Genomic DNA, 20,322 nt, shown 5'->3' on the forward strand with positions numbered 1-20,322 from the left:
CTTGAATTCTCGACTAGTTTAGTAACAAAAAGATGAGGGTATGACTCGCTACCTGTCTTCAAACCACTGTTAATAATAAAACATTTTTCAAATCTGGAATAAAAATCACTAGCGTCTTCATCCTGTTTCTGTTTGCATGCTGAGATTGCATCCCAATCTTCCTTTTTCGTGACTAGTAACCTTGGTAAAACTTGTATCAATAACTCGGGCAATTCTTTACATTTGTCCCCAAGACCGGTACCTGGTACTCGTATATTATCTTCAGCTTCTAGAGCTGTCCAATCAATCTTTTTCTCTCCCACCTCCCATTCTTTTTCCTTGAGTTTTTCATATACCCCGGCGGGCAACAGGACCTTTAACATTTTAATGATATCAGGATACGTGTATTCTCCCATACGGAGCATGTCTTTTAATTCTCGATGGAACCCTGCTGGATCTTTGTCGTGACAGGGAATTAATTTCTTCATCTCTAAGAGTTCCATCTTTGTGATGGGGGTGTAAACAAATACTCGTTCTAGTCCACCACCCGTTCCTCTAACTGGATGTACTTCTCGTAACGGATGCTGTCTATCTATGTAGAATGGTTTACTTCCTGGAGGTGAGACGTGAACAAAATGCGGATTCAGGAACGTTCTATATTTGTGGCGCTGTTCTAGAATGATACTAATTAAATCGGTACCTAGACCTCTCCATCTATACTGGAGTAACTCGTTTAGAACATCATGTAACGGACCTGGATCAGAGTGCTGTCCCTCATACAGTGTAATGAGGTGCTGGATCATATACATACCCACCAGTCGCTGCTCGGCTGGGGGCAGTTTCAGAAACATTTGTGCCACTATTTCGTCTGGAAAAGTGGTAGAATCAGTGGTCCATCGGACTGCTGATCGGGCTAGTTCTTGTTCATGCATGGTACTAAGTTCACTATAACCGATTCGTGATTTCAGAATGTGATCGGTAGCTTGAAATACTTGCTCAAGAGAACCTTGTTCTGGTGCTGGAGGAGGAAAAACTTTATTGTGTTCTAGGCGTGAATGTCGGTCGGGAAGTCTAGTTCTACCTACATACGCTATTCTAGAGTGATTCTCGTCGTCTACCTCTTCAGTAGAAGAGTTGTCTTCTTTCTCGCTTACTTGTGCTGCTTTGCGTTTCTCGTGTAACCTTATTATTTCCTTACGAATTTTCTTGTACATACTCTCTATACTACCTAGTGTCTTGTGTCTTCCCTCGGCTATATGATCACTCCACCTTGTCAGGACTTTCATTTCGGTCGGATCTTTATCTGGATAATCTTGTTCCCTTATTAAACAATTAATCAGAAACTTTAATAGCATGAGCTGAGTCTCGGCTTTCCTTTGAGACATGGCTTCGCCAATACTTTCTGGGTCTGTTCCTGTACGGATGAAACGATATATTCTGTCTAGATCTTCTTTCATATCTGGTAGGGTGTCCAAATACTCGGTTACCCGTCTTACACGTAATGAATATATGACCATATTATCATCGCCTGGGACTGGATCATAACGGCATTCGGTGAGAGCTCGCTTGATATCTGCAACGGACTGGGGTTTGGGCGTACGCTGTAACGCACGTTCATGTAGCTCAAGTAACGTTACACGTTTGTGTTGGGGCGGGGTTCCCGGAGGACTTCCCCCCCGTGGCCCCTAGACTAGAATCATCGACGGGTATCGTACGGGCTGGGAGAGTGACGGATGTAGCGGGTACTTGTACTGTAGGCTGGACCGAGGGAACTGTAACAGGTGCTGTAACATTAACTGGACCCACGGGGCCAGCGACTGGAGGAACAGGAATCACATTATTTACAGGAGCTGGCGGAACAGGATTAGCATATTCTGGGACTGTGTCGTCCAAATAGGACGAGAGAAAAATATCAGCTGCGGTCGGTTTGTGACGTAGCTTAATCGGAACTAATGGCGGCGGGAAATTACTGGATGCTTCCGGGGTTGCTTTCGGCAAGCCCTCGGCAAGAAGAGGATACATACCCTTAATAAGGGCATTTCTCTGTCTGTCTGACTGTTCGGCTTTAACTCGTTCACCTATTTCGATTAATTCCCTTTCTTGGGCTCTTTCTGAGGATTCCCTACTTAACTCTGTTTTTCTGATTTCTTTTTCTGTTCTTTTATGAGATTCTTTGCGCCATAACTCGATGTCATCTTTCTGGGACTGTCTGGATTTCTTTTTCCATAATGCTTCTTCTACTCGCATGATGCACTCGGCATCCCATGTACCCGATACGGGCCATCTATATTTCTCTTCTAGATCTTTAGTATACTCGACCCATAAGTCTAGATATAATATGGCACTTATGCCATGCTTATGATACATAAAATGACCTGGACTGTCCCTAGGCGGGACAGGAACTGCTTCTTCGAGCAGACCTTTTCTGGTTTTTAACTGACGTAACTTCGAGAACAGAGGCATGACTTAGACTGGAATCTAGACACAATACAATACACGATAAACACAACAATAATTTGAAAACAAATCACTCATACCACGACATTGAAAACACATGAATTGACATTTAAAATAACAGTTCGGACAGAATATCACCTGGAATACTGAGAACAGAACACATGAATTTCTCGAGAACAGAACAGAACTTACTGGAATGACTAGATGCACTGCTAAAACAGTACGAAACTTACCGGTCTCATAAAGAGACACGTCAGGACCCGCATCCACCTAGGTGGACACTTCGTGTTGGATCTGTGTACCCAAACCCACGGACCAGAGACAAATTAATTGACCCTGTCTAGATACTACCCCATCAACGGTACTCACCGGGCAGCAAGAACGGAAGGCCTCGGACTGGACTGGACTGCTACGGCGACGGACGGACGAACTTCGGACTTCAGTTACAGGTGGGCCTCTGGATACCTCGGACCTTGGACTCTCGGCTTGGGCTCTGGTCGGGACTCGCCGCGTTCCTCCACCGCCTCGTCTGGATGCTGGACCGCAACCTCCGTCTCCTCCGTGGGCCTGAGGGATACTTGAAGCAGAAATATCTGCACGTGGCCGGTATGGTTCCGTCACGGCTGCAGAGGATCAGGGGGCCTGCGTGGCTTCTCCGGCTCGTGGGGAAAGGGCAAGTCCCTGTTCGGGCGCCATTATGTGGTAAATAAATAATTAATTACCGGTTCTATTTTTCAGGATACTCTATAAACAGATAGCTCAATAAATAAGAGTCAAGATTCGAGGTAGCTGGAGTCTACAGGCTTTAATTAGGCATAACAGGACAGGAACAGGACAGCCTGCATGGGAATAGGATGGCAGCTGCCGGGGACAGGATCTGGGAGCATAAGGGATAACTTTTAATAACAGTGCCCAATATTTATAGTTAAACAAATACATTACATTCAATACAGTAGGCGTAGCAGTGGGCGTGGTTTCGTAGCAGTCGCGAAAGATAAGGCATAAAGTGGGTGTAACAAGAGGCGTGTACAGGGCGTATACATAGACATGTGATGTAAACGTAACAGAATATGTCATAAACGGGGCGGAAACATGGAGGGGGCTACCTGGGCAGCTGGGACCTCTAACCTAGTGGTGCGCGCAAACTGGCAATGACGTGTTAGCAGGAAGAACTGGGGGCTACGACTTCTGCGCTAGAAGAGGAGACTAAAGTCTGGAGTGTCAGAGCGACATGTACCCAGGCATATCTAGTATCTGGTGTTTAGAGAACATATTGATAGAATCCAAAAGTTATCAGGGCAAAGGCTACTTGATACTAAGACTGGTGCATGCATTATTCTACATGTATTGTGTGTGCGAGGAATATTCTATGAATATTAATACAGTATTTCTCTTACATGGAGACATAAAGGCTAGACCATGACGGAAACTATTGATGCGATTCAGTAGCTTAGGAATGCAGAGAAGGAGGGCTGGACTGATAACTAGAAACATAACATACTCTTGGCAGACTGGGAGGCAGAGCCAGGCCGGGCCGGGCACTGCGAGACATGAAGTAAGTGAAGGGTCAGGGATACAGGTGGGGGCTGTATCGCTCCTTGGAGGGTTCAGGAGACAGGAACTGAATCTGAGTCCGGGCCCTTTTGAGGCCTAGAAACTGGGACAATTCAATGAATTAACGTTCACACTGTAAAACGTGGCAACGTAGGTTTACATAGGCCTAATATTCGTTGCTTTCACGAAGACTGGAAACTAGCATACTAGTGATGGACACAACTATAATTGCGTCTTTAATCGATCAGAGGGGAATATATGCATATCGATCATGCACATATAACATGAGATGGGGAACACGTAGGCACATACAACATGGCAAAATTTACTTTTCCACAGGACTGCGGCATTCTGTACAATTTGAAGCCGATGGCAGAGGCCTGCGGCAAGTCCAACATACAGGCCATTGGCATAATCCAATTGCGATGTAATTAATGCTTGGACTATTGTTTTCCTTGTGTTACTGGGTAGGAAGTTAATAAGTTTTTTACCATCCTTATTTTAGAAAAACAGGCGACAGATACCGTTTGGACTTGAGTGTGAAAAGAGAGAGCAGAGTCCCACCTGACTCCGAGATTCTTTACGGATTCTTCGGGGGTGGGGGGTGAGCTTAAATCATGTGGCCACCACAAGATGGAATCCAGCGGGGATGATTGGTTGAAAAAAAGAACCTCTGTCTTTTCCGCGTTAAGTCGGAGACAGTTGTTATCCATCCAACATACGACTTTACGCAAGCAGTCTTTTAATGGGTCAAATGTGGTGTCTGAGATGTCTTCATATGAAAAGAGCAGTTGGATGTCATCCGCGTATGAGGTGGCTTTGATTCCCAACTGGGCGATCAGCTCGGCCAAAGGGGAAAAGTAGACATTAAAAAGAAGGGGACTCAAGGAAGAGCCCTGAGGGACTCCCCACTTGAGCGGTCGACTCTCTGAGGTGAAAGGGGGGGGTAAACACTGCCTGGGTGCGATTGGACAAGAAGGATGACACCCATTTCAAGGCCTGGACTTGGATACCTATCGAGTGAAGAAGGTTGAGGAGAACAGAGTGAGAGACGGTGTCGAATGCTGCTGATAAGTCCAGCAGCACCAACACCGCCCTCGCCCCTGTATCTAATTTCCATCGGACAGCGTCCGCCATCTCAATCAGTGCCGATTCCGTACTGTGGCCCTGTCTAAATCCATGCTGTGAATTATGGAGTGATCCTTGAGTTTCCAAGAAGTTCGCTAGCTGCTGTTGTACCAGTTTTTCTAGTACCTTCGCGGGTGCTGGCAACAAAGAAATGGGCCTGTAATTGGCTGGCTCATTAGGATCAGCGTCAGCCCTTTTCAGGATAGGGATAATGCGCGCGTGTTTCCACGAGTCCGGAAAGACGCCAGTACTCAAGGAGTCATTCCAAATACTATTCAGAGCTGGATTGAGTATTGGGGCAAGGGCTTTATATTGTTTGGCCGGCCAGGGATCTGTTGGCGAGCCAGATCTACAGCTAGAAAGTTCGACAAGTGAACAATCCAGGGGAATCTTAGCGAACTCTGAAAAAATCGGAGAAGGAACAGGACGGGATTGTGAAAGGACTATGGGGTTATCAGCAGTATAGGTAGGATTTTTACAGGGAAAAGAGTCGTAAGTAATGGCTATTTTTTCCTCAAAAAAGTCTGACAAACGGTTGCAAAGTAATTGAGATACCTGTGACTGGCGTGTGAGGGCTGAGGGATTTGTAAAGGATCTAACTGTATTAAAAATTTCCCTAGCAGAGCCTTGGGCATTGTTAATTTTCTCCTCTAAATAAGCTCTTTTGTGATCTAAGATCTTTTTCCTATAATTTTTCAAAGCAGATTTGTATTCCAGTTTACTATCTGTGGAGTATGATAGTCTCCAACGTCTCTCCAGATATTTACAGGCAGACTTACATTTTCGAAGTTCATCTGAGTACCACGGTGAAGAAGGGGCAGAACGATATGTTTTGATCGGCCTGATTGGAGCAATTGAATCTATAGCCGAAGTGATCCAGCCATTAAATTTGATCAGCCTGGAGTCTAAATCGGTAGCCTCGCTGGGGGTCGTCGATGCCAGTTGCACTCTTAAGCTTTCGGGACTAATCTTGCTCCAGTTACGTCCAAGAGTTTTAGCTAAAACTTGAGGTCTTACTTGCTGAGGTAACAAAATAGAAAAGGGAATAAGATAATGGTCGGACCAAATCACGGGATAAGGATCTTCAGTGATAAGACCAGCATGATTGGAACATATAAGGTCAAGGGTATGACCCGCTTTATGCGTAGGACGAGAGATCAGAGGATTTAATCCGCCAGCAGAAAGCGTGTTAAGAAAATTAGTGCTTATTGGATCGAGTACGTCTTCCACATGGAGATTAAAATCACCAAGTAAGGTGAAATTAGCATACCGTAGGCTAGCCTGGAGAACATAATCCAGGAAGTCTGGAAGGAATGCGGTTTTAGATTTGGGGGGGGGGGCGGTAGACTAGTAGACCTGTGAGAGTAGAATTAGCAGCTAGTTGAATGGAAAAAGGGAGAGCATCTATGGCTTCTATCTGTGTATAAGGGAAGGAAGCGACAGTCCAAGAGGATCTATAAACAATGGCAACACCTCCACCACGTGTAGGTGTTTGTCTATTAGCACAAAGAATATGATACTCAGGAGGGATAGCCAGAGACAAGGCGGGATTTGTTTCGTCCCCTAACCAAGTCTCTGTTAAAAAGAGAATATCCCAATTATTATCCGAGAGGGATTGAGCTATGTCCAACGAGTGTTTGACAAGAGAGCGGCAGTTAATAAGGCCTGCCTTGATGGTAGTATTTTTATGACAAGATAGAGGGCATTGAAAGGTGGTTTGAGGAGGGATAAAAGTCACTGAAGTGCTATCTGCATGGTCAGGTTTACAGGGAATGCACGGAAAAGTGCGGGTAGTAAGGGCAGAAGGGATATTATGGAAAAAATCACAGTATTGTGGCCTTAAATTAAGTAGAGTGCTCCTGTCATACCTGAATGAGGAAAGTATAACAGACTCGGCATGATGATTAGCCACGGCCGCGGTCTGGTCGCGGACGGGCGCAGATGGGCAGGACTGTGGCACAACTCCGGCACAGATCCGGCGCGCCCGCAAAGCGCGTCCGCTGTGCGGAGTCATGCCTCTCCCTTTTATAGTGTCCGTCAGGGTGCGTGGTGACGCAACCCCACACAAAGATGGCTGCTACAGATTTCGCCCCGCCCGGGACCCCGCTGTCTCAGCCCTGAGTCGGCTGGTGCAAGTCTGGGTCTCCGAGGGGCACAGGAAAGAATCAAGGGGTACCACGCTTTCCAGTCAGCTGTGGACCAGATGGAACGATAGTGGCGCTGCTGTCAGCGTATAAAGTGTCAGCGTTGCATGAGTTAAAATGATGCCGAGTGTCAGGTAAGGGTAGTGCTAGAATATTAAAATGCAAATAAGGCAAGCAGTAAATTAAAATAAACAAAACAACACAACCTCCCGGCTTCCGCCTCAGGAGGAAATTACAATCACGCTAGGATATGCGCCTATGTCAAGGAGCCCTTTTATAGTGTCCGTCAGGGTGCGTGGTGACGCTTCCCCACACAAAGATGGCCGCTACAGATTTCGCCCCGCCCGGCACCCCGCTGTCTCAGCCCTAAATAGATCTTTATCCCATCCTGATGCATACCTCCTTGAAGCCTGTGTGCCATCAACGTCCACCTTCCAGTCACTTTTATACGTAGTTCTTCCACCAGGCCCTTTGCGTCACTTCTCCCTGCCAACAGGCAATTGAGTTACCCCTCCTAAGAGTTCAGTATAGCGCTGAAAAGTCACCTTTGGCATCTTGAAGAAAAAAGGATTACTACCAGGTCTGCTAAAGATACTTATATAATAATATACTGAGGAACAGCTTCCTTTTTCTTTGATAAATAAAGATACTTATATGCCATGGTTGTAGGTTCCGTTGGCTAAATACAACTTTGGTATTCACTGTCATTGCCAATTATGACCACAGACTTGGCAAAACTACTCCATACAACAGCCTTTTGTCTAAATTCTACAATTGAGGAGAGTGCTGCAAAAAAATTGAATAATACCTTAGTGTTATTGCACTTTTAAAAATGTGTTAAATATGAGAAATGTAGAATATGTTTTAGGAAACGGTCCTAGTTTAGATCTGCTCTTATAACCTATAGTGCTATTGTAAGTAGAAATTCCTTTCCTGTAATTTATACGTTATTTATAAATAAGGTTCCCTATTTTCTGTTTTTACTGATTTTTACATATAAATACAGACAGAAAACCATTAATTTTCCTGTCTGTATTTATTTTTGAAATGTGCATAAAGATGGAAATTGGGTTGTTGTTTGAGTGATTCTATATGCTGTCAGTCATGACTGCCAAGCCAATAGCTGTGCGGATTAACATATGAGGGGTTAAAAAGGAAAGTTGTTTTTTGGCTAAAACTGAAGTAGATATGTACACGGCTAATACTAAAGCTTCCATGTTTTCATACAAGTGCATTGATTTGTCATCTGTGGATGTTCATATCAACGTAACCTGTCAGATTCTAGCATGAGTTCACATTTATCAGTTAACTACATGTGGAAATTTTCACAACGCAAAATAAATATGGATAAATACACGGAAACATAAAAAAAAAACACCATAAAACTGGGAGCCCTATTTATAAAGCATGGGTATTTAATGTCTTGTCTAGGAGTTCTGTATTTATTGACGTTGTTTTTCTTTGGATTTTGTTTTTCTTATCAACAAGCAATGATATCACTAAAAATATTTGAAAATCTGATTTACTTCTGATAATTCGTACTAAAGGCCTACCCTTTGGTTACACAGATGGTGGTTAAGACCTTTATGGACATGGATCAGGACTCTGAAGAAGAGAAGCAACAGTACCTTCCTCTTGCCTTACATCTTTCATCAGAATTCTTCCTCCGGAATGGAAACAAAGATGTCCGTCTTCTGGTGGCATGTTGCTTGGCCGACATCTTTAGGATCTATGCCCCAGAAGCTCCCTACACATCCCATGACAAACTCAAGGTACACCTAACCAGATTAAGTTGATGGGTGTGTTACCGTGGCTCGTGTTGCTTGAAATTGTTGTTTTCTGTACATGCATATTTTAAAAATTACTAATGTCCCTGTTTTTTTTTCAACAGGATATATTTTTGTTTATAACGAGACAACTTAAAGGTTTAGAAGACACCAAGAGTCCACAGTTCAATAGATATTTTTATTTATTAGAGGTAAAGTTCAATTTAATTTGTTACTGTAAATAAACATTAAAAAAAATATATTATATGTGCACCTTTCATCCCAGCTATGTTAAGTATTAGATGGTGCTTCATAGCAAAATCTGAACCTTTTACCAGAAACTTACACATCCTAAACCAATTTCAAAAATGGTTTTGTAAATTCCAGATGGGAAACAAACTTAAAACTACTCTGCACTAAATGATCCGCAAGGCAATATTCACTGTAAAAGGTCAAATACACCCACTACTTTTATAAAAGACAGAGCACACACTGCAGTGTCCATACAAAAAGTATTACTACGTAGGGAGCAAGGCTTACAAACTACATGGAACGCAAAGTGAGCTGCTTCTACAGTACAGGAAATGAAATGTGAGTGTAAAACCCACAATGATCTTCCAGATAAAATCGCCACGGTTTCCATTTATACAATGTAGTTTAAATGAGAGAGGATGCATATATTGATGAACAAGCAGTTATTGGTTCATGGATTAATGGCTCATCTGTATGTTGGATGAAAGAATGAATATTTGATAGGCCAATAAGGAGGCGGATGAATGAATGTTTGGATTCTAATGCATCTGAGGTGCCAAATGCACATTGCACACGTCTGTGAAATCTAATTGCCACAATAATTCTGTTAGTAGATCTTTTAAATTTACACAGTCAATGGCAGATCTAGTAGTATCCATTGTAACAAAATTAGAGAAGTCTATTAGGACATGTGCCTTAAAGACCCAACAGCCCTTCTTAATACAAAAATAAGACTTTCCCCCAAAATTGGGGTGATAAGGCTTGATCCTACCATGCTACATTTGAGCAACTTCAGTAAGCCTCTATTCATATGCGGCAGACAAACTGGATGCTTCTAAGAGAAAGAGTGAGAGGGGTCAAGCATGGGTTGTTTAACGACCAAGACATCTCAGAACCCAACATATAATAGATAAATATAACGAGATGTCTGGTCCAAAAAGCTATTTGTGTGTCGTGTAGAGACTGAAAATCAGAGGGACCATGTAGCCACAAACAAATAGCTTTTTGGACCAGACATCTCTTTATATTTATCTATAAACTGGATGCTTCGCCAGAAAGAATCTGATCACACGGTGTACCATGAAAAAGTGAATTGAGTAGTCCAATCTCCTCTTACTAGATGCAGAAAACCTTTTCACCCAGTTAAAGACTGATTTTCTGCTTTGAGTGTTTTCTAGATCAGATTGTGTCAAAATTTTGACTTGGTGATGGAAAGCTATTGTGCTCCGACAACTAAAATTAGCATGATTGCACATTTGGGAATACACTGCTTCTCTTCCAGGGGATTCTCATCAATAGTCATAAGCATTAGAATATTCCCGCCCATGCGCGGGACCCCGGAAACACTAAATTATTATTATTATTATTATTTTTTTTAATTAACTTTATACTTTATTGCATATATACTTGGCACACAGCTTGTACAGCCCACAACCCTGAGGCCGGCAGCAAACCACTTCATCACAGTACTTCAAACCAGTTAGCAAGTACACGGCCTGTATGCCAGCATCCCGGGGGCCTGGCGGCAACAAGGGTTGAGCACATAAATGCATAGTACCTGAATGTCCGAAGACTGACCACAACAGTCACACCCTGATGTCATACAACGTGGCCATGATGTGTGCGCCCTCACCGGCCTCTTCTATATTGGTGTGTGGATACTACAGAACCATCGAGTGTGTAGGCCAGGAGGTAGTGTACCGTAAATAGAACTGTACAAAGAACCAACCCCCCCCCCCCAATAACTCAACACCCACTCCCTCCCCAGTAGACCTCCCACCCAAGGTGTGCCAGTGTCCTCAGCGTGTGTACAATGTTCGAGTCGTCCGTGTGTCTAATGTCAGTTCTAGTGACCCTCCCCACAGAACGAGTCCAGTGTATTACCAATGCCCCAGTGTGCATCATCCCCACCCCGCGTCACATCCCCGTTCACCAGTAGGTCAAGCTCCCCTTGTGTAGCGCCGCGGCTCCCTGTAAGACAGACCCCCTCTTGTATGTCGGATGCCTCCCTAATCAGGCACGACATCGCACTCCAGGGAAACACTAAATTATATGTGCCCCACACATATATAACCATATATATATATATATATATATAAATAATATAAATATATATATATATATATATATATATATATATATATATATATATATATATATATATATATATATATATATATATATATATATATATATATATATATATATGCAATTGCAGCCTAATAAACATCAGAGCTGAATATGCAGTAAAGAATTTCCACCATACATGAAAGAAATGCATTAGAAACATGAGAAACAACAACAAAGCTTGTTAAGAAACTGTTTTAATGCTCAGAAAACAGTAGAAATTCTCAGAAAGCACTGGAAGCATAGAAAGCTCCCAGGCTGCATTGCAAATACCCAGTCTAAAAAGAATGAACAGCTAACCTGTAGCTTCATAGCAGTAAACTGACACTGTGCCTTTAAGGCACTCCCGACCCCCAGCTTCCCATCATGCTTCAGGGGAGACAGTTAGGTCAGTTGTTCTTTCCGGCTCCTTCTAGAAGGATCCTGGCAACACAGCTCCACTTCTTTTCTAATTTCTGTCAGAAAATTCATTATTTTTCACAACTTTTATTGCTTACTTCGACGTCTTTTGACTTTAGAAGTCAGTAGCTGTCTTTTTTTGACAGGTTTGGGCATTTTTCAGCTTTTAAAATGTCTTCTCTTTTTGACTCTTGCCCTTGTGGGAAAAAGAAGGCCAAGTCAGACGCTCATGAGGTCTGTATTCTCTGTCATCCCAAGACCTGTCCTCTTTGCCAGACCCTTACCAGTAGAACTTTGAAAGAAAGGGCGAGGATTCGCCTTTATGGTCTGGCAGGAAAATCTAGAGGTAGGTCCCCTGTGAAGAAGGGATCCAAGAGGCCTAGATCCACTTCTAGGCACAAGTCCTCGAGTCCCTCGTCCTCAGCGTCGGGCTCGGCGCTGAGAAAAGACCTTCAGGAAGGACATTTATCGAAGAAAAGACCATCGACTGCGTGCTCGCTGTAAAAAAAAGGTCGTCGTCGCAGATCCGGGATCCTCCGCCATCGTCAACTCGACGGCGATCGACGTCGACGGACAAGTCTCCTCCGCTGTCGTCAACCCGGCGGCGATCGGCGTCGAGGTCCAGGGACCCTCCGCCGTAGTCAACCTGGCGACGATCGGCGTCGAGGAACAGAACCCCTCCGCCGTCGTCATCTCGACGTTGATCGCTTCGAGGAGTAAAGTCCCTCCGTCTGTGTCGGCAGGACGCTCTAAGTCGAGGGAAGGCTCTCTTCGATCATCGCAGTCCCAACAGCGATTGACGTCGAGTGCACGGACCCCTCCGCCGTCGCCACATCAGCGGCGATCGGCGCAGAGACGTGGTTCTCCAGCGTAGTCTCGGCGATGCTCAGCGTCGAGGGATAGAAGAACCCCTCCACAGCCTGCTCGGAAGCCTTCGACGTCCAGGAGGCGTTAAACGTCGACGGACAGACGCCGTTCGAGGTCGAGAGAGCATTCTCCAGCTCGCCGCGGGTCGCCGTCGAGGCGACGTTCGACGTCGGGCAGACGGCGGGACCATCGACCGCATACATCGCCGTCGAGAGCACGCTCGACGTTGAAACGCCTCTGCGAGGTCGAGGGATGGTTCTGTGGGGCTAGTAACGGAGTCAGCCTCACGCCACTCGTCTTCTCACTCTGCCAGAAGCAAATCTGCCTCTCCAGAAGTGGCTGCTCGCGCCCGAAGGTCTCCCTCAAGATCCAAGGAGGCCCAGACAGCTGCTAGAGTGTCCCAGAGAGGGCAACTGCCTTTGAGCCACTGGCGGGACTCTGGCGCTACAAAACGCATGCAGGAGTATGCCAGCTTTGAGCATCGATCACCGCTTCAGAGACTGGTTGAAGAGGCAGACAGGGAAAGCCCCCCCAGACGCAAATCTCCTGAGAGAAGGGACGTGAGATCGCGTTCTCCGAAACGGGAGGAACACGTCGGAAGGTTGCAGGAGCGGAGACGCAAGGAACATCGGCGGAGGAGAAGAACACCATCTACCTCCTCTACTTCCTCCACCCGCTCCTCCAGGAGGAGGAATTACTCCCCCACACTATCGGACAGCCCTATTTCCAGGGTCTCTCCCATAGATGACATCAATACCTACCATGATGTCCTGCAGAGAGGTGCCAAGAAACTCAATATCGAGATGTCAGTCCCGCAAGTCCCGACTACGGTGATTTTCGAGACGCTCCACCAGAAAGTGGCATCTCGACCTCTGCTTCCGTTGGTTCCGGGGATCCTGGACCCCGTCATGGACACTTTTTGGACTCCAGCAACCATAAAAGCAGTGCCGGCGCGTCTTCTAAAAAAAAGTACAAACCGGCTTCATCGGATCCGGTCTTTGTCAGAACGGATCCACCTGCAGACTCTGTGATTGTGGCGGCTGCCAAAAAGACTTGTGCGGTGTAAGCTTCCTCTTCTGTGCCGCCTGACAAAGAGAGCAGATCCCAAGACTCATGGGGTTGTAGAGCCTGTACATCTGCTGCTTCCTCTCAAGGTTTCCAGTGCCGCTGCGTTGCTTGGCCGTTATGACAGAGCGCTCTGGGACTCTTTGGAACGTTTTAAAACCAAGCTCCCCAAAGAGGATCAAAAGGATTTTGATGAGATTGTCACGGAGGGTTCCCTGGTGGCTAATCAGCTGATTAGTACGGCGGCGGATGGTGCGGTGCTCTCTGCACATTCCTACGCGCATGGAGTATGTGCCAGGAGGTCGGCCTGGTTGAGACTCACAGGCCTGAAACCTGATACACCAGCATAGGATTCTCAACCTCCCTTTCTCTGGCTCCTCAACCTCCCTTTCTCTGGCTCCTCTCTCTTCGGTACTCACGCAGAAGAAGAGATGACAAGGATGAAAACCGAGTTAGACACTGTCAAAGCGGTTGGTCTAGAGTAGAAGAAAGAATTCAAGCGCCGCTACAAATCTAACCAACGCAAGGGGCCTCACCGGAGGGTTCAAACCCCTCAGTGGTCCCAAGGCAAGACCCAGAACAAACCTCAGTTTTGAGGAGGGAAGTCTAACCGAGGTAGAGGTGGTCAACAGCAGTCCTCTGCCACTACGAGAGGTGGCAAATCATGAACAGTGTCTTCCTCTGCCACAGTTACCCACTCCAGTGGTAGGAAGCGTATCTCAACATCTAGCAGAGTGGGTCAGCATCACAAAAGATCGCTGGGTGCTGAATATACTGAGGAATGGATATGCACTTCGTTTCTGTGCGCGTCCACAGGACATTCTGCCGAAAAAGTCACGACCTCATCAGTTGCCTTTGCTTTGAAAAGAGGTGAGAGCTCTTCTTCAAAAGCAGGCGACAGAAGAGGTTCCGCCCTCGCAAAGAGGAAGAGGAGTTTATTCCAGGTACTTTCTTGTCCCCAAAAAAGATGAGGGCAAGTTTCGACCTATTCTGGACCTTCGACTTCTAAACAAGTTTATAATCAAGGAGAAGTTTCGCATGTTGGCCCTTCACCAAATATGTCCACATCTTCAAGTCAGCGATTGGATGTGTTCGGTGGACCTCCAAGATGCGTACTTCCACATCGCCATTGCAAAACACCACCGCAAGTACCTGAGGTTTGTAGTCTGCCACAAACACTACCAATACAAGGTTCTGCCCTTCGGCCTCAAGTCAGCACCGAGAGTCTTCACCAAGTGCATGGCGGTGGTGGCAGCTTTCCTACACAAAAAAGGTCTCTTCGTCTACCCATATCTAGACGACTGGCTGCTGAAAGGTCCATCTCCGCAGCAAGTGAGTCACGATTTTCAGACCTGCCTACGACATCTGCACGAGCTTGGCCTCCATGTCAACAAGGACAAGTCAGTGCAGACTCCCACTCAGAGCATCCACTATCTTGGCTCCGTTCTGGACACAAGCGTGGGAAGAGCGTATCCTTCGGAGGAGAGACTGTCCTCAATACGACAGAAATGCAAGCTTCTGCTCCAGGAACAGCATCCGACGGTCCGGCAGGTGGCATCTCTGCTAGGATCCATGGCGTTGTGCATTTTCCTCATCCCCCACGCCAGGCTGCGGATGCGTCCCTTGCAACAATCTCTAGAGGACCAGTGGGATCAGGCTACAGGTCGATGGGAGGATCGAATATCTCTCCCAGGCTGCGAAATCCTCCCTCTCATGATGGACTCAACAGCGCATTCTGATGGTGGGAGTTCCTTTTCATCAGCCCCTCCCTGTACAGTCCATAGTGACGGACGCGTCTCTCCGAGGCTGGGGGGCGCACATGGGATGCCTCCAGATACAGGGACGGTGGTCGACCAAGGAGCAGTCCTACCATATAAACATGCTGGAGCTTCGAGCGGTCCATCTGGCTCTGAAAGCTTTTCTGCCTGCCATAGACTCTGATTCGGTGCTGGTCCAGACCGACAACACGACGACCATGTTCTACCCGAACAAGCAGGGCGGAACCCGGTCGCGTCCTCTCTCCCTGGAGTCACAGGCGATATGGCACTGGCTTCTCGCCTGGAACCTAGCAGTAGTCGCGGTGCACCTGCCAGGCGAGCTAAACATCAAAGCAGACGCACTCAGCAGGCACTTCGAAGACCAGCCAGACTGGGTGCTGCACGACGAAGTGGAGGCAGACCTCTTCCATCGGTGGGGTCGTCCGGAAATCGACCTTTTCGCAGACGTCAACACAAAATGCCACACCTTCGCGTCCAGATTCCATCGTCCAGGGACACGAGGGAATGCACTTTTGATGGACTGGTCAGGGACCTTTGCTTATGCTTTTCCTCCTCTGTCCCTGATCCCAAAGGTGGTGTCCAAGCTCCTCAGATCAGACATGACCATGATCCTGGTAGCTCCGGATTGGCCACGGCAGTGGTGGTACCCGGACCTTCTTCATCTGTCGGTACTTCCACACAGGAGGTTGCCCTGCAGGCCGGACCTTCTGTCCAAGAAGGGGGTTGGGGGGATTCTTCATCCCAACCTTCCCTCCCTGAACTTAACCGCATGGCTCCTGAGGTCATCCAATACGGACATTTGAATCTGCCTCCTGATTGTATGCATATTTTGAAAGAAGCCAAAAGGCCCTCCACAAGGACGTCTTACGCGTTTAAGTGGAAGAGGTTTTTTCTTTGGTGTAGGGAACGTCACCTGGATCCGACCAAGGGCCAGGAGGATGTTATTCTCCCTTACCTCCTACACTTAGCTAGATCTGGTCTTAAGTATGCTTCCATCAGAGTGCATTTTTCTGCCCTACGGCCTACAGGAAGTCTCCTACGCAGCCTTCTTTTTTCTAGATGGAAGTGGTTAAGGACTTCTTGCAGGGGTTAAAGAAAGTTTACCCCCCCGTTCGAAGCACTTCTCCTCCATGGGAGCTTAATTTGGTATTGTCCAAACTGATGGGTCTCCCGTTTGAACCAATGCATCGGGCCTCCCTGCAACATTTATCCTGGAAGGCCGCCTTTCTGGTTGCCATTACTTCGGCTCGCAGAGTCAGCGAGATCCAGGCACTGTGCACCAATGAGCCTTACACTGTGTTCCATCACAACAGAGTAGTGCTGAGGGCCCATCCTTCTTTTCTCCCTAAGGTGGTGTCTGATTTCCACATCGATCAGTCCATTTCCTTACCGTCTTTCTTTCCTAATCCTGCATCCCAGGCTGAGCAGGCTCTTCACTCTCTAGACCTCAAGAGGGTACTTACGTTTTACCTTAGTAGTACTAAAGGTATAAGAAAGAGGGACCAGTTATTTGTCAACTAAGGCGCCATGAGAACAGGGTTTCCTGCAGCGAAAAGATCCATTTCTAGATGGATTGAATCCTGTATCACCTTGGCATACGAGCTGGCGAAAAGGCCCCTACCTTTACCTCCCAAAGCGCATTCCACCAGGGGGAAAGCGGCCACGGTAGCTTTCTTGCATGACATCCCTATGTCTGAAATTTGTAAGGCTGCGACCTGGAAATCAGTTCACACCTTTACGAGGCACTACTGCCTAGAATCTGATTCCAGGGCTGATGCTCAAGTAGGCCAGGCCTCTTTGAGGCATCTGTTTGGATAGGGCTCTATCCTACCTTGAGTTTTTTGCCCGAGCGTTCTTATCATGTATTTTCCTTTGCCCGCAGGGAGATGAGGTGAGGCTTGCTCACCTCATTATGGCTATTGATGAGGATCCCCTGGAAGAGAAGGATTAGTTAGTTACCTGTAAACCTAGTTCTTTTCCAGGGGTATCCTCATCAAAGTCATAAGCAACCCTCCCGCCTCCCCGGGCAAAGGATTGCTATTTGTTTGGAGATATTGTTAGCCTATGTTCCATGGTTTATTCAGTCTCCGCAAAGAACAACTGACCTAACTGTCTCCCCTGAGGCATGATGGGAAGCTGGGGGTCAGGAGTGCCTTAAAGGCACAGTGTCAGTTTACTGCTATGCAGCTACAGGTTAGCTGTTCAGTCTTTTTAGACTGGGTATTTGCAATGCAGCCTGGGAGCTTTCTATGCTTCCAGTGTTTTCTGAGAATTTCTACTGTTTTCTGAGCATTAAAACAGTTTCTAAACAAGGTTTGTTGTTGTTTCTCATGTTTCTAGTGCATTTCTTTCATGTATGGTGGAAATTCTTTACTGCATATTCAGCTCTGATGTTTATTAGGCTGCAATTGCTTATTTTTATATATATATATATATATATATATATATATGTTTATATATATATATGGTTATATATATGTGGGGCACATATAATTTAGTGTTTCCCGGCTCCCGCGCATGGGCGGGGAATATTCTAATGCTTATGACTTTGATGAGGATACCCCTGGAAGAGAACTAAGATTACAGGTAAGTAACTAATCCTTGTGAAAGGACACGCTCACTTACACAATTTCTTGCTGAATACAGTTGCTGTCTCTCTCTCTGGCAGCTCGGTCCCTCCCTCAGTACCATATACAGTCACACTTTTTCACAAATTGTTGCACTTTCCCACACAATCTACTTACGGTCTTATTGGGGCCAGAGTACTCTTCTTTGTCCATTAACCTATGTAAATGAAATTGCTATAATGAAACTGTATATTTATTTCCCGGATGAACACCTTACCTGCTGTTCACTTTAACTATTCTGCCCAATTTGTTTTATCCATTTAAGACTAAAACCATTAAATAGAGAACATTTAACTTAAGAGATTGCCAACAGAAACGTATTCATGCAGGAGACCGGCCTCCCGAAGATTTCTGTCAATCAACTATGCCCATGAGTCGAGTATGCTTCCCATACCAGTCTTCTATAAAGTAGTGTAGCTGTAAATTCTGAGAAACTGGATATGAAGCTGGCTTTGAATGGATATTAAAGCAGAGATGCCTTTAAACAAACTGCTTTGGTCTATATAAGTAAGTTGTCCTGCTATTGTGTAGCATTCACTGATAACTTTAATAACTCTTCAAATAAGCACCACTAGCATGTATGGATTTTCTTTTACCTTTCCCACTACTAGATCATAGCTCTCCCAGTTGAGGAAGAGAAACTAACAATAGGAAACATGTAAAACAAGCTGATGTATAGGCATTTTGTCTTTCTCAAATTCGGTGCTATTATATACTAATCTGACACTAGATGCCTGCCTGGCCTAAAGATCAACACTGAACCATACTCTCAACTAATACATTTTGGCACAGCTCCAAACGAAAATTCACAGTCTAATTTTAACATTTAAAGATCCTCATAAAGGACAGTTATGTAGGTTAAAGCTCAACACTTCCAGATTCACACCAGGCTGAGGATCATTTATTTATTTATTTAATTTAAAAAAACAACAAAAAAACAACCGTAACATTGCCACCTGATGCATGGAATGAAACAATTAAAGAAAAACCCAACAGTGCAAACAATACTGTGTATAGTAGGATAACCAAACCAAAAAGGCTCTCGACCCCCACCCTGCACCCCTACTCATGGCTGACGCCTAACCCCAACTGGCAGTGTGCCTGTCGCCCCTTAAACTAAACTACTGACTAACTAAAAGTAGAAAAGGAGGCGGTTAGGACCCCTTCCCCACACCCCGCTCTGGGTCCATGTCCACTCATAGTCAAATCAAAACAGAACATTTGGGTTAAACCCACTACCTGTCGCTTTCAAAAAGTCCCAGACAGCCTGCGGCCACCATCAATCCTCTTCCTGTGTCTGTCATCTCCGTCGTGCCTCTCTTGTCTGTTTGGGGGACGGCTTTCCAACCAGTCTGCAGCCACTTCCGGGATGTCGCAGAACCAAACTCTCCCGTCCGCCTCCACTCTCAACCAGGCTGGGAACATCTTTGCGTTTTTCAGTCCTGCATCTCTGAGCTTCTTCTTTACTCCGAGGAAACTTTGGCGCTGTTTCTGAACAGTTTGAGTAAAATCCGGGAAGAACGAGAGCGTGGCATTTTCATAGCGAAGGGGACCTCCTGATCAGGAAGCCTGCAGGATAGCGTCTCGGTCCCTAAAATGTAACACCCTCGCAATCATGGGGCAGGGGGTCCCGGCTTGGGTTTCCTCCCCCGGAACCCTGTGTGCTTGTTCGATTGAGAAGAAGTTGCTTAGCTCCCTGGGCTTCAGATGGACGATATCTTCGACGAATACGTCTGGGGCCCTCAGCCTTCTCGGGAACACCAATAATGCGAACATTGTTGCGCCGAGCCCTCCCCTCATATTCGTCCAGCTTCCGGTTGGTCAGGGCGCCAGAGGCTTGGAGATCCCGTACTTCCTGCTGGAGCTGCTCCACGTCGTCCGTTAAGCTAGCGGTCTTGATATCCAGAGGCTTCATTTTCTCACTCGCCTTAGTGAGATCAACTCGTATGAGATTGACCTCAATGGTGACCGCATCTAACTTATTGTCCAGCGACTCCATCTTTTGACCCAGGGAGGACTTCACGCCATCTATAGCTGCCTTCACGTCAATCAGGGTCGGTTCAGCCGTCGGGTCGACAGACTCCCCTCCGCTCGACTGAATCCGTTTAGACTCTGGCAGTGACCCCCGCAGCACTCTCCGACCCTCTCCGCTAGACACCAGCGACCGCCGATCCGCACC

General features: G+C 46.2%; 1 protein-coding gene across 1 annotated transcript in view; it reads left to right on the top strand.

Moving 5' to 3' along the window:
* Positions 1 to 20,322, top strand: part of PDS5A (PDS5 cohesin associated factor A) — a 1,342,323-nt gene that overhangs the window by 152,683 nt on the left and 1,169,318 nt on the right. The window contains exons 3-4 of the mRNA XM_078678314.1: positions 8,831 to 9,034; positions 9,154 to 9,240. Of these exons, the coding sequence (XP_078534440.1) occupies positions 8,831 to 9,034; positions 9,154 to 9,240 (291 nt within the window). The remainder of the gene's footprint in view (positions 1 to 8,830; positions 9,035 to 9,153; positions 9,241 to 20,322) is intronic.

This window comes from Lissotriton helveticus, chromosome 2_2 (genome assembly GCF_964261635.1).
Source record: "Lissotriton helveticus chromosome 2_2, aLisHel1.1, whole genome shotgun sequence".
NCBI lineage: Eukaryota > Metazoa > Chordata > Amphibia > Caudata > Salamandridae > Lissotriton > Lissotriton helveticus.